We start from the raw sequence: 14755 nt of genomic DNA, 5'->3' as shown, positions 1-14755 counted from the left end.
CACAAAATTTGAAAATGTAAATGAAATGGACAATTTTCTTGATCGATTCCACTTACCAAAGCTGAATCAAGACCAGGTAAATAAATCAAATAGTCCTATATCCCCTAAGGAAATAGAAGAAGTCACCAAACGTCTTCCATCCAAAAAAAAAAAAAAAAAAAAGCCCAGGGCCAGATGGTTTCAGTGCAGAATTTTACCAGACCTTCAAAGAAGAGCTAACTCCAATATTCTTCAAACTATTCCACAAAATGGAAACAGAAGGCACATTACCACATTATTTTCATTTGTGCTTCTGTTTTGAGACTCCAACAAAAGCAGATTTTAAGAAGTGACTATGACTTCATGAGAACTGGTACCTATCAGTTTCATTTTCAAAGAAATGGTCATCTTTGCTATCTTAGCATGTATGTTGATAGAAACAGCCATTCCAATCTCCTCTGTAGGCATTTCAAATTTCTCATATTTCTCTCATTAAAACAAAAGAAGGCAATAATAGGCAGTAACAGCAATTCAGAACATGACTCTGAAGTGAGACCTATCCTAGACCCCATCCTAGGAGCCGACACTGTCAGTAAACTTATGGCAACTTACTTGAGCTCTTTGCATTACAGGTTCACCACCTAAAAACCAGAGAAAGCACACCTAACTACACATAGCCAAGATAGGAGAGGTGCTCTTTTGATCAAGATGGGACAAAAAGTAATATCTTTTGAAGGATTAAATGCTTAACACTGCCTGCATATAGGAAGTACTCAATGATTATTGACTAATACTATCAAGGTAAGTTATTAACTGACTTTTCCCCTACTAAAGTCAACTGGACCACAGCTCAAACTTTAAAAACAAAACAAAACAACAACAACAAACAACAACTTTTTAACTGACAAATACAAGTTAGGATCTTAGGCAATAACTTTTTTGTAAGACTTAAAATTTGTTTCAACTGACAAGAAAAAAATAGGTAACTAATACACACTAAATTTATTAGTGGAAAGTAAGAGCTTTTCATATGCACTTCACACTATTTGGACTACACTATAATTCTTAAAAACACATTACTATACAGATAGGATGGTCAAAATTAACTGAGCTGCATGCCTATACAGATAGGATGGTCAAAATTAACTGAGCTCAGTTACTAGATTTTTCTGAATCAAAATCTAGTACAGAATCCAGAAAATCTTTTTTTTTTTTTCAGTTGATTCTATTGTGCAGACAAATACAAGCTTAAAAGTCTTTATACTCACTGTCCTTCAAAATTCAGTTCACATGCAAGGTCTGTACCTGACTAACACAAATGTACAATGGCGTCCCATCACAACTGTGGCTATATCTGATGATGATGAAGAGGGAGGAAGATGAAGAGGAGGGATGAGACAAGAGAAGAGATGATGAAGAGGAGGAGGAAAGGAGGAAGAAATAAAAAAAAATAGCGAAGGCAGGGAGTTGAGAACAGTGATTTAATCCATAAGCTCTGCTCTGTCCTCTAATGAAGTTCAAAGTCTTCAGACTGTAACCATCCAGGAGAAAGTTTCAGATCTCTAAGCATAAAAAGAGCTTCATGGAATTAAATAGTCCCACATTTGCTTTCTTCAAAGTCTCAACACACTTACAGTCTATAAGGTAATTTTATTCTTTTCTCTAGATGAAGTATAAAAGCATTCATTGACCAGAAGCCAGGAAAACACAACACACAGACAATTTAGATGACACTAGGACCTAAACAAAAGACTGATACCAGTTTGTTGGATACTTTTTAGTAGGCTAGCCCTCTCTCAAGTCTTAACATGGGAAGCAACAGCATGATTACATTTATAACTATAAGGAAGATCCATTTGGCCTTTTTTTTCATTGCTCATTTTTAGATTGTGTAACACCCATTTTCTAATTGCTAGTTATTTTAAAAAGTCATCCATATAAAACTCGATGTTTTATAATTATTTTTAAAATATAACCTGCTATGCATGTGCATTTAACTCTTAAATTATTAATACAACTCATTTATGCACTTGCCTTGTTCTCTATAAAACACAAAAGGTAGTAAAGGTTGTATTCTTTTTTTTCTTTTCTTTTTTTAAATTAAGGTTGTATTCTTAACTATATATAACTCAGTTTTAACCACAATATTTAAATATTTTTTTCTATTTATTCTATTATGCAGACAAATCTGTGACCTACTAGGAACCAAAAAGTATATTGGAGCAGTCCTGGAATCTTAGAAGAAAATCTACTAAAGTTAATAACAGATGACCATAGTAAGATTATAACTGAAAAATGACAGCTTTGACTTACTGTAAAAAGCCGAATCTATCAGTGACTTTGTAAACAAGATAATCAGCATCTTCCCAAGGCTCAATCTCTGCACCTTCTCGTCCCTAAAACAAAAACAAGAGGGCTCTTACTGGGAATTTACAGTACCGAGTAACGTTCTTTTAGTGAGACACATCAAACAGTTTTTTGTTTGTTTGTTTGTTTGCTTGTTTGTTTTACCTCAACTGCTTTGGCAATGTAATCACTGCTCCTCAGTATTAGCTATGGAAGGTACTAGCATCTGCAAGAGCTCACATAGCTTGTCTCCATCAAAAGATGTCCTAAGGGAAGTCAATGAAGACAAGAAAGCTAACTCGGGAGAAACTACCAAACCTTAAGTTTTAAAGTGATCTAGAGCAAACTTCTTTCATGCAAACTTCTCAGAGAAGACAAAGCGCATTTTGTCTCTCCATTGCTCTGTTTCCCAGCTACAGCTGCCCTAAACTTAATCTTGTTGCTAAAGCAAAGAAATAAAAATGACTCCCAACTGGGCATGGTGGCACATGCATTTAATCCCAACACTTGAGAGGCACAGGCAAGCAGATCTCTATGAGTTCAAGGCCAGTCTGGTCTACATAGTGAGTTCCAAGCTGGCTACACTACAAACGAAGACTCATATTCATTCATTCATTCATTCATTCTCTCTCTCTCTCTCTCTCTCTCTCTCTCTCTCTCTCTCTCTCTCTCAACTTGTCAGACCTGAGAACACCCTTCAGTCTGTAGTATTCAACATTCAAGGACTACTTGGCAATGGCTCTCATACTCTCTGTCTTCCTCACTCGCGCAGCATTGTCCCCTGCTGATCCCCTGCAGTTCTCTTCAAGCCCTCAAACTCTCTTTAGGATGGCTGTTTCATAGGTAACCCTTAACTGCTGGTGTGCCTGAAATTCTTTCCTCAGCCCACCACTGAAAGCACTCTAGTTACCACTCACTCATAGGCTAACAGTGATGAGATCAGGACACCTAAATGCAATGTATCAGCACTTCAAATTTTAGATTTGTGGACACCTCCACCTGAGCGTATAGTGTCTGCTCCTATATTTTTCTTCGAGTAGACTATGAACACCCTCTGGGCAAGGACTGTCAGAAAGCATTTCTGTCTTACTTTTTAAAAAGGTCTCCCAGGTCCTAACTTGGGCTACATCTGGGTGAGTGGCTGGGTGGTGGGACAGAGGTGACTGCAGGTGTGCATCAACAGTGCTGCTTGATCATTTTATATTAGCTATGCAGCTAAGTAAGTTATCTAGGTTTTTTTACGGATGGTACTACCAACTAACCATAGAACAGGGAACTCTGGACACATGACTGTTTGAACACTGCCTTTGTGCTTCCCTGGTGAAATGGCACAGGTCAAATGCCTGTTTATAATTTCATGTTCCTATTAGGCTCACAAAATATATTTTTAAAAGTGCATAATTATGTTCAAGTGATGTAGCTGTAGAACATGGCACCTGTAAATAAATGTTATATCCATTAAAGAAGAAATAAATGAGACAAATTGTTGATAACAAAGTATTAATAATCTTTCACATCAAAACCAAGAAAGATTCCATGCTAAGGTGATACAAAGAGAGAAAAGGGAAAATGGGGAGGGAGGTTTAGATGGGGAAGGGGAGAGCAGGTAAAACATAGAGGAGGAGACAGCCAACCCTCAAGATGCTTGTAAAGGCCATGAAGAAATCTGCTGTTTCATAAATAACCCCCTGCTGGCTAGCCTTCTTTGACTCAAGAGGTGCCATGTAGGCTGCTGTTGGGGGAGAAGAGTCATCAGCAGTCTGACCCAGCTGTGAACCCTGTAAGTTACAATAATGAGCAGCCTGCCAAGATTTACCCAGGAGTGCAACAGTGACATGAGTGTTACGGGGAAGTTTAGGACATAATTCATCACTGAGCTTAAGAGAAGACAGGAGCTCAAGGTGGGAATCTAGAAGGAGTAGTCATGAAAGAAAGCTGCTGACTGACTGGCTTTCTGGCTTATCTATTCTCATATAACCTAGGACTACCACCTGAGGAATGGCACCACCCAAAGCGGGTTTGATTACTTTACTAAATGCACACAGTATTAAACTGTCTTCTACATGTGCATCTCTATAACCACAGATGAGTGAAGCTTTCAGTTCTCTTCAGAGAGGCTTCTTTGTGTAGCAGACAGATATTAATGCAGAAACTCACTATTGGTCAAATGCAGGGGAAAAGTGAGGAGTGCTCCACCATGAATGGGCTATCTATATTAAACCTCTTCTCTTCCAAGGCTCATGAATGTTATGGAAGAAAGGGCAAAAGGGTTGTTAGAGCCAGAGGTCAAGAAGGGACAGGATGTCTTCTGGGTATAACCCAAACCAGTGTACTCAGGAGCTTTCTAGCAGGTGTGGCTGCCTGCATAATGTCCAGCCTGTCAACATTCCAGCATCGAGGAGGGAGTAGACCATAAGCCCCCACCCTGAGCTAAGGAGCTAGGGAGCTATTGACAGGTGATGGATGCTAGAAGAGGAAGTCAATTTCCTTTAGGGGTGTAGTTGAACATAGTCCACTATGGCTGCATATCCATGTGCATATAAGCAGCACAAACTGGATGTGGAAAGGGAAAGAAAGAGGAAGCAAGAGAGAAAGAAAGAGAGAAGAGAAGGGAGGGAAAGAAAGGAAGGAAGGAGGGAGGGAGGGAGGGAGGGAGGGAGGGAGGGAGGAAGGAAGGAAGGAAGGAAGGAAGGAAGGAAGGAAGGAAGAAAGAAAGAAAGAAAGAAAGAAAGAAAGAAAGAAAGAAAGAGGGGGGAGGAGAAAAGAAAGTTAGTTGGGAGTAGGAATACAAGGTGCAGAGTGGATTTGGGAGGAGAAATAGGGATGGATATGATCAAAATATATTGTATACATGTATAAAATTCTCAAAGAATTAATAAAAATATATTAGAAAATTTAAAAATAAATTTTATTATGACATATGGCAAAACGCTAGCTAAAATTAAATTTATATGAAACAAAAAGAATCTGAGATTTACAGTAAATTGACCGAGCACATATCAACTATTCATAAGATTATTTAATTATAAATATTCACTTACTCAAGTATTTATTAAGTAACTGTTATGAGTCAAAAATTATTCCAGGTATTTAGTTTATAGAAACATATCAACCAAATAAATTCCAGATCCCAGAGTTTCTATTCTAGAAGAAAGAGCAGATAACAAGCAAAATACATCAAACACCAAAGTAACTGACCAGTATTAGGCTGGCAATAAAGAGTGCCATCCTAACGTGATGAACAAAGCTGCAGAGAAAAAGAAGAATCAGCCTGGGTGATCCCACACCGGTGATCCCAGCACTCAGAGGCTGGGGCAGGAGATCTCTGGTCTAAACAGCCAAGGCTACATAGAGAAGCCCTGTCTTAAAAAAGGAGGAGGAAGAGGAAGGGAAGAAGAAAAGAAGAGGAGGAGGAGAGAAGAATCTGAGGAAGGATGTGAAAATCCAGGACACAGCCAGTGCACAGGCACAGAGGTAGGAGCAAGGCCACGTGCTAGGAAGCTGCAGGGGGTGTGGGATACAAAAAAGAGAAGGGGAGGGGGAAAACAGAGGAGAGAGAGAGGAGAGAAAACAGAGAAAGTTAAAAATGAGTTGAAATGAGAAAGAAACTGAGTTCTCACAGAGAACAAACGCCTTGCTATTTCAGCTCTCCAAAAAGGCAAGCCCCTTTCTATTTATATGAATTTTTTAATAAACCAACTCAAAGAGTAAATATAGATACTTACTCTGTCATATTTAGCAACTATTTCAGCTCGTTCCTGAGCAAGTTTGAGTGCTGCATCCTGGTCGGAATCTGTGGAGAGACCAAATTTAGATGGGCTGTTATCCTGAGAATAGGAAAGCTAGTCACAAAACTAATAAAACATAAAAGCAAGATGGCTACAATGAAAAAGTAATAATATCAAAATGATGACTTAGGTGTAGCTTTAGAATACCAGCTGGTCTACCACTTCAATGCTAGGTATAAATTCAAAGAGTGTAAATTTATTAATACAGCAAATACTTCACAACACAACAAATCTAAGTCCTTCTTGTGGTCTTAACTTCTTATATGTATGCTTTCCTCACACATACGCCTCCCAAGTTCATGTCTGACTATTTGGTTTGAGCTGGTTGTGCTGTTTTGGGAGACTGTAGAACCTTTGGGACACAGAACCTACACTGGCAGAGGGAGGTGGGGGAGACAGAGGCAGGACTTGATCATAGAGCTCAGCCTAGCTTTTCTCTCTGCTTGCTGGTTTAGCACCATTTTAGAGGGCTCTGCAACATGATCCCGCCACCCTGCCTTCCCAGCCATTCCCCTCAAGCCGTAAGCCAAAACAAACATATCTCTCCTCATGCTGTATTTGGCCACAGTGACAAGTAAAGAAACTAATACAGTACTCAAGAACCAACTTAGAATTTAAAATTTCACAGAAATAGGGAATAGAAACCAAAATGAAAAGCTTTAAGTTTTCAGATAAAAAAGGGAAAGGGAGGATTTAGCTGGAAAGTGAGAGGCAGGGCAATACAATGAAAGAAAGAGGGAGAAAGGATAAATAACACTAAGGATGTTGAAAAAGCCAAAGGAAACATTATTTTATGTTTGCTTAAAAATAAAATATGTATAAGTTGTCCTAGTTTGCTTTCTATTGCAGTGATAAAACATTCTGACCCAGAACAACTTGGGGAGAATGCTGAATAGGTGTTTGTTTCCTTCTGTCTTGTCAACTTGAAACAAACTACAGATAAAGAGGAAATCTCAACAGAGAAACAGTCTCCACCTGGAGGTACACCTGTGGGGCAATTTTTTTAATTCATGATTGATACGGGAGGAGCCAGCTCATTGTGGACAGTGCTACCCCTGGGCAGCCAGTCCTGGGCTGTATAAGAAAGCAAGCTGAACTGGCTACAGTGAGCAAGCCAGTAAGTGGCACTCCTCCACGGTCTCTGCTTCAGTTCCTGGATCCAGGTTTCTGTTCTTACCTCCCTCACTGATGACTGTGACAGACAAGTATAAGCCAAAGAAACCCTTTCCTCCACAAGTTGGTTTTGATCTGTGTTTTATCACAAGGACAGATGGGTAGGAGGATAGATGATAGGTAGGTAGGTAGATAGATAATTGATTGATTCCAAGGACCATAATAAAAATAATGGACAAACCAGAGATTGTGTGAAAGGCATTACCAATTAAGGAGAAAAGACAACTGTTCAAATAAAAAGCCTGGGCAAACATCAGGAACAAGAAAGTCACAAGAGCAATAGTAACACACCACCCACAGTAAGCTGAGCGCTGGCAGACAGCAGTGCACTGCACTGAGCTCTTTAACAGCCCTGCCACAAATTCCACAGCACTGTAGGACCAGTACCATTACTAACCCTGCACCAATCAAACCAATCAGAATTGAGGCTTAGCAATATCAAACAGATTTCTCAATGATGCAAAGCTAGTAAAAAGCAAAGCTCAGAATCAAAACCAGACAGTCCTAACTGTACGGCCAACAGTTTAACCACTGCTTCATAATAATGATTCAAAACACCCAAAAAAGACAAGACAGAACAAACATATCAACTTTTCCCTAAAATCTTACTGCTATGACAATTTAAGGACTCTCAAACCCCCCCCCCTTAAAGACTTAGCATCACAGTTTGGATATGGATTGTCCTTCAAAGACAAGTGTTGCGAGCTCAGTTCCTAGCTGCGCATACTTTGAGAGGTGAATTGGATCACGAGGACATTAACCCCTCCCAAGGATTATTCCACTGATAAGTTCATAGCTGAATGGGATTTTAGGTGGGGCCTTCTTGAAGGAAATAGGTCATGAGGCATGCTATTGAAGGGTCTATCTTTTCTTGCTCTTTCTCTCTCTGCTCCAACATATCCTTCAACCATGATAGTCTACCTTACCACAGGTCCACAACAGTGGAGCCAGCCAATCCCAGACTGAGATTCAAAACATAAAGCCAAAATAAATGTTCCTTTGAAGTTGCTTATCATGTCATTTGCTCACAGTGATCTAATACACCTTGGAAACAGGGACTCGTAAAGGGAGAGAGGTAGGAGTGGAGTTAAATCGAGGGAATGTTGAGGTCTGTGTGTGACAGAGGTAAGTGCAGGGCCATGAGCCACGAGCCCTCACTCATCAGAGTAGAAAAACAGTGCTTTAAAACTGAAGTAGGAAGCGGCATTATGGTAGTGCATGGAAGTAAACAGAAAACATAATCAGTCAAGAGGGTTCAGAGTGGTTGTGCCAACCAAAGAGGTAGTGTGCAAGTCAGCTGCTTGCAAAACACGTATGTTACACTGCTGCATCATTACATAGCTCTACAAAAATAAAAATCTAAATTCATGGGGTTGGAGAGATGGCCCAGTGACTGGGAGCACTTGTTGCTCTTGGAGAGGATCTGAGTTCAGTTCCCAGCATGAACATCCATAACTCCAGTTTTGGGAGATCCAACTCCTTCTTCTGACCTCCTTGGGCAACAAGAGGTCATAATGCATAGACATACATGCAGGCAAAATAGAAATCTAAATCTAAACTCACAACAAAAAAATGAAATCTGAGGAAAAAAATCAGTATTAGTAATTACAGAAATAATAGTTGTAAAAAAAAAGTCATAAAATAAAAATCACATACTGACAAAAGCCTTAGGTCCTGTGCAGTTCAGGACAATAACACTAATCATACACATGTACAAAAGTTTTCTGGAAAATAACTGGATAGTATATGTCAGAATTCTTAGGAAGAGACAGCCTTTACTCAACAGTCTACCTCTAAGGATTTAGGTCAATAAAAAAGTACAGGTTATTTTTAATATAAAAAAAAAGCACAGCAAATTAGGTACTGGTAAATTTGGTCAACGTTTTTTTCATCAGGTAAGAAATGTTTCTTTCACACTTCTCATAGTACAAATGTTCATAAGCACTCTTTCAATGCAACTAGAAACAAACAGTAAGTAAACACAGTTGCATCAGATGTCTACAACGAACTAATACAAAAGAAGTCTGAGATTCACAGACACATTCCATCATCCTATTTCCCTTCTGATGATCAGCCTTGAAACAATATACTCAGACCTCTACTGAAGGGGAGCAAATGAGTGCACAGAAATTAAATTCCAGCTAGGAAAGCCAATGACCTAACTAACCTCCAGGACTGCTATCAGAGCTGCTAATCATCTCCTTCCAAATCAGCAGACGAATGTTTTCCTCAGATATCTTTTACAGCAGGCCTTTATTCCCACTACCAATCCTAGGAGCGCAAACAGATTTCTGACACAAGAAGGAAAAGTTCTAAAGTATAAAGGAAAGAATAGGAAACAATGTGGGTGGAAACTGAAATGTCAATAAGCCAAGAAAACATTGGACAAGCCGCTCCTTACGAACCTTTACTGAGATCACTGTCAGGATAAACAGCAAAGATCATTCTGGAATCAAATGAAACTGAATCTTGGTTTCTTAAGAGAATGATCTTGTACTTTATTTAATATGATCAAAACAGTTTACTCTAGCAAATAAGTAATAAGTAAGTTTTAAGACAGTAACAAGTAGGCAAATAAGAAAGTTTTAAGAATTTCCCCATGAATGTCCTATCCTTGTGTGTTTCTCTGGAGAGAAAATTGTATTAACATTAATAAATGTATTCTAGAAAGAAAGTAGATTAAAGGTGCAACTAACCTTATAAATTATAGCCAAATATGCTTCCTTTAACAGACTAAAAGGAAATACTAGCTTTTCTACGGCTGAATTTGTAGACTTTACTAATTCATACTGCCTGGTAGTCACCTATAGCACAGTCAATCTGCTTAAGTTGTGTCTCCTGATCGCTCGTATTAGTTGGTAATCTTATGGCATATACTAGATTGCTTATATAAAATTTTCATTGTGAAGACAATTCACCCTAAAACTCTGATCACAAAGAACAACAGCCACCCACAAGTGTGCAGAAGTTTGGGCAGCTACTGAACAATGACATCTGTGCTACTGCTTCTATCACACGCCGCCAGCAAACAAAACTCCAAACGGGGTTATTGCATTATTTACACTATAAATCTGTGTCCCACTTTCATGATACATCCATAAAAATAAGCTTATCTGGAACAAATTATTGCCCAAATATTGTATGATTTAAGAACAATTCAACATGGCTTTTTAAAAAGTATGTTAAAAAAAATCTCTATCCTTAAAAGTAAAACTGTGTGGAGAAATGTGAGAAATGTCTATTTTAAACAGCCCCTTACTTTACTAAATATTTAATACTCAAGTATATGGGAAAAATATCTCTAGACCCAAATTTATGAAAGAAAACGACAACTACAGTATTTTCAGAAGCATTTTAAAACTGGACATTACTTGATGTCTAAATCATTTAAATCCCCCTAATCTTTTAAGAATAAGTATCTACTTGAACTGCATTCTTTAAAAACACACATTACAACATTGCTAAATTTCCAATTCGATCCCATAAAACACTGTCAGCACACTGCCTTTTCCTTGTGAATACTTAGGACTGTAGTAAGTACAGAAAAGAGCACCAGCTTTAAAAGCACTTTACCCTTCCTTAGACACCCAGGCTGGCCTTGGAAGCTGACTGCTGATTCGGTCCTCATAGAACACTGGTCTATCTACTCCAAGGTTTCATTACTGTGTGAGAACTGACAGAAACAAAAGACGGGTGCGGCTCCACTTAAACTGTGAAATAAGCACAAGAAAAGACGCTTGAGATGCATTCTTTCTTTTTCGGAATGGGAGAAGGCCTCACTGTGGTTACATGGACCATGGACACTCAAACAAAGATGATATTTGTTGAGAGGAAAAAAACACGTCTTTCAGGCTGAATCCCAGCTAGGAGCCACAGCAGCCTACAGCTAACATTCCATCTCACAGCAAACAGGGCTCTACACAAGCAAGTGCCCAGGCCACTCTTCACTTCAAACTAGCCACATTCTCAGTACTTTCAACACAAGTTGTCATGGGACACGCACACACATTAAATCTAAGAAGAAATACTTTTCTAGTCCATTTTATATCTTAGCATAATTTTTAATGTGAAACTGCCAGGCCCTAATTCACACAACAAACACATACCAAGGTAGTGTTCCTGGGAACTTTTAAAGAGAAATTAAAGTTTGTAATTGGGGGGCGTGGAAGCGACATATAAACACCACGGCAGCGCCAGTGTGAGGCCAAAGGACAACTTGTAAGAGCTGGTTTTCTTCTTCCATCATGTGGTTCTAGGGATTGAATTTAGGTCATCAGCTGGACCTGAATGGGGCCAGTACTTTTACCCACTGAATCCAGCCCAACTTGCCAGCCCATGTTTGAAACATTTTTAATAAGGCACATACTTGTAAGGAAATTTGTATTCTCTTTTATCTATTTTTCCTTATTATTATCATTTGTTTAAATGGGCAGGGACCTAAAATTTGGAAAACATTTTACATAAATTAACAGCCCTATTACTTTTTTGTGTGCGTACAAATAGTAAGTACACCGAACTAGATAGTCATGAATTAAGTGTATGGGCCACTTAGGGCAGGGATAATAACCAACAACAAAAGATCTGAGAAGCACAGAGGGGAAAAAAATGAAAAAGTCAAGTCATACATTAAGGAATGAAGAGTCAGACTGGCATTAAGCTTCTTATTGGCTGGAAGATAATCAGGCACAGTTTTCAACATACTGAGAAAGTACTATGAACTTGGATGTTAAGCCACAACTGAGGAAACATAAATATGCTTTAAGATATTACAAAGTAACAAGCTGAGATAGGTTGAAGAAAGTTTTCCCACCAAACAACTGATGTTCACAGCCTAATCCCTGAGCCTGTGAAGTCAGCACATAGTAAAAGTGTCTGCACATGTGACTAACTTAGGGATCTTGAGACTAACCATAATTGCACAAGAGGTTGGAGAATAGTGTTCCAGAAGACAGAGGAGAAAGGACACCTACCTACTCTCTCCTGGAGACTCCAGAAGGAATCAATCTTACTGACCCAGTAAATGGATTCCATGCTTCTGACTTCTAGAGAGACTAACTCTGCATTGTTTAAGCCATGTGGCAATTTGTTTCTTGTTTCAGCCACATAAATACACAAGTATTCAAAGTTTGCTACCACTAGAATGTAGCTTTGAAAAGCACTCTGAGAATACCACAGAGAAACAATTCAAAGCAAAATAACATAAGACATTTGTATTTTCGCTCTGTCAAACTATAGTTAAGTCTGAACTTCCTCTTCCAAGAAGCCCTGAACTAGTCTTTACCTTGGTCTTAGGCTCTCTAGCCCAACTGTAGGAAGATTTCTGCAACCTCAGTTTGATGCAAATCCCTCACCTAGATAGCTGACCAGCCTGGCCTGCCTGCAGCAAGAATCCTGTTATTTTTGTCTCTTAGCCATTTTCTAGCCACTGATACTGCTCCACACCCACTGCACATTAGTCAATATAATTCCTTATTACATTGGAATTGAGCTAAATCTAGATTCTTTTCTCCATAGTGATAATCTTGCCACTGGTTTTAACAGTCCTAAACAAAATATTCCTTATCTTTTAAAACAAGTATAGACTAATTTTCTTTCTTCAGAGTCAAAAAACAAAAGGAAACACAGGATCCAAGAAATCACAAGAGGCAAGAGACACTTCCCTATGTCAATATGTAGCTGCCCAGAGACAGCTGCCCTGTCTGCATTAGAATAGGGACTACAAGATGCTTTCACGGTGCATCACATCCACCTAATCGCAAGGATACCGTCGGTGTGATACTGTAAAAGTTTGCATCGAGCACCAAAGAGGGAATGACAGATGACTAGAACCCTCCAAACAGGTAAAGAGTACAAACGAAAATGCAAAGGGGGTATGGCACTGACCTTGATAGCACATGAGAAGGTTAATTCATATGACCTTGACACCCACAAAATTAGAATGTTTCCTCTACATACTTCACCACATTATCTGAGATGCCATTATTGTGATTATACAAAATTACATTGCCTACTAATATTCAGAATACATTGTAGGTATTCAAAATAAGCCTTAATGTACACATATATACAACCCACTCCAAACTGAAGCCCCCTCCCTACATGCAATTAGCGGTACCAAAACTTTCTCTATGGTACACAATATGAATTTTTGTACACATACGTATTTTATTATTATTTAATTTATGTGTGTGAGTTTGTGTAAGTGAACACATGCCCACAAATGCAAAGACACTGTCAGATCCCCTAAAGCTAGAGTTATGGTTGTGAGCTGCCCAACATGGGAGCTACTTGCTGAACACAGGTCTTGTGGGAGAGCAGCAAGAGTCCCTCACTACAAAGTCATATCCCCTCTACCCCGTATATTTTCCGTTCTCTTTTTTGTTAAATAAACCAGAAGCATCCTTTGAAAAAGGTTCAACTCTATTCTTTTTTACCTACTCGTACAACTTGGTGGTAGTGCATATCTACAATCTATAAGCCACCAGGTAGGATACCTATGGCCTTAGCAACCAACAAGAGGAAGAGACAGAAGCAGTGAGCTCTGGCTCCTTTTGTCTTCCAGGTTCCATGTGGCTAACTGTGCCTGTAGGGTGGCCAAGCTACTGGTAAGCAGACACAGTGGCTGCCACAGCGGGGGAAGCATGTCTTAGAAAATCCAAAGCAAAGCAGGCACCAGCAGAGAGCCCACCGCCTAAGGGAAGGAGAACAGCCTGGCCTGCAGCTGCTGTGGGCTCTAGGTGCTGAGAACTCTGATTATTCTTTTTAAAGATTTAAGTATTTATTATGTATACACAAGATCTCATTATGTACTAGATCTCCATACAGGTCGCTGTGAGCCACCATGTGGTTGTTGGGAATTGAACTCAGGACCTTTAGGAAGGACAGCCAGTGCTCTTAACCTCTGAGCCATCTCTCCAGCCCTGAACTTTGATTTTTCAATTCAATATAATGCTCTTTTTCCCCCCAAAATAATGCAAATAAGTTGTTTTGCTTACCCTGAGAGCTCCTGGACTCCATCTCACCTCTCTCCCAAAATAACAATGCCTCTACATAATGGTCTTAGTTACTCGTGACTGCTTCCTGACTGGATCATTAAACATGCTATATTAAGAATAGACTGAGGAGGTGGGGCTGGGAAGATGGCTCAATAGTTAACAACACTCGCTGCTCTTGCAGTGGTCTTCAGTTCCCAGCACCCACACGGTAGGTCACAACCAAACATAACTCCAGTTCCAGGAAATTAAATGCCCTCTACTGATCTCTGCAGGCACAGGCACACACTGGAGACACACACACACACACACACACATACACACACGCATATACATAAAATAAAAATGAATAAATCTTAAAAACAATTTTTTAAAAAAAGTTTAAATGCTAAGATCTTAATGTAGTCACCCAATGTTCAAAACGTCAGCACGTACTTTGCCAGGCTCTAAATCAGCTGGAATGCTCAAGCAGAACTA

General features: G+C 39.3%; 1 protein-coding gene across 6 annotated transcripts in view; it reads right to left on the bottom strand.

The window, feature by feature from the left end:
* Window positions 1-14755, bottom strand: part of Usp6nl (USP6 N-terminal like) — a 130960-nt gene that overhangs the window by 50923 nt on the left and 65282 nt on the right. For 4 of the 6 annotated variants that reach the window (XM_060372623.1, XM_060372622.1, XM_060372625.1 and 1 more), the window contains 2 exons: window positions 6051-6118; window positions 2293-2375 (listed from right to left, as the gene is read on the bottom strand). In XM_060372623.1, coding sequence (XP_060228606.1) covers window positions 2293-2375; window positions 6051-6118 — 151 coding nt within the window. Of the gene's footprint in view, window positions 1-56; window positions 778-2292; window positions 2376-6050; window positions 6119-14755 lie in introns of those variants that run through there. The other 2 variants (XM_060372627.1, XM_060372626.1) reach the window with 2 other exon arrangements.

Source organism: Meriones unguiculatus, chromosome 19 (assembly GCF_030254825.1).
Source record: "Meriones unguiculatus strain TT.TT164.6M chromosome 19, Bangor_MerUng_6.1, whole genome shotgun sequence".
Taxonomy (NCBI): domain Eukaryota; kingdom Metazoa; phylum Chordata; class Mammalia; order Rodentia; family Muridae; genus Meriones; species Meriones unguiculatus.
This window is presented reverse-complemented; position numbering and strand designations above follow the sequence as displayed.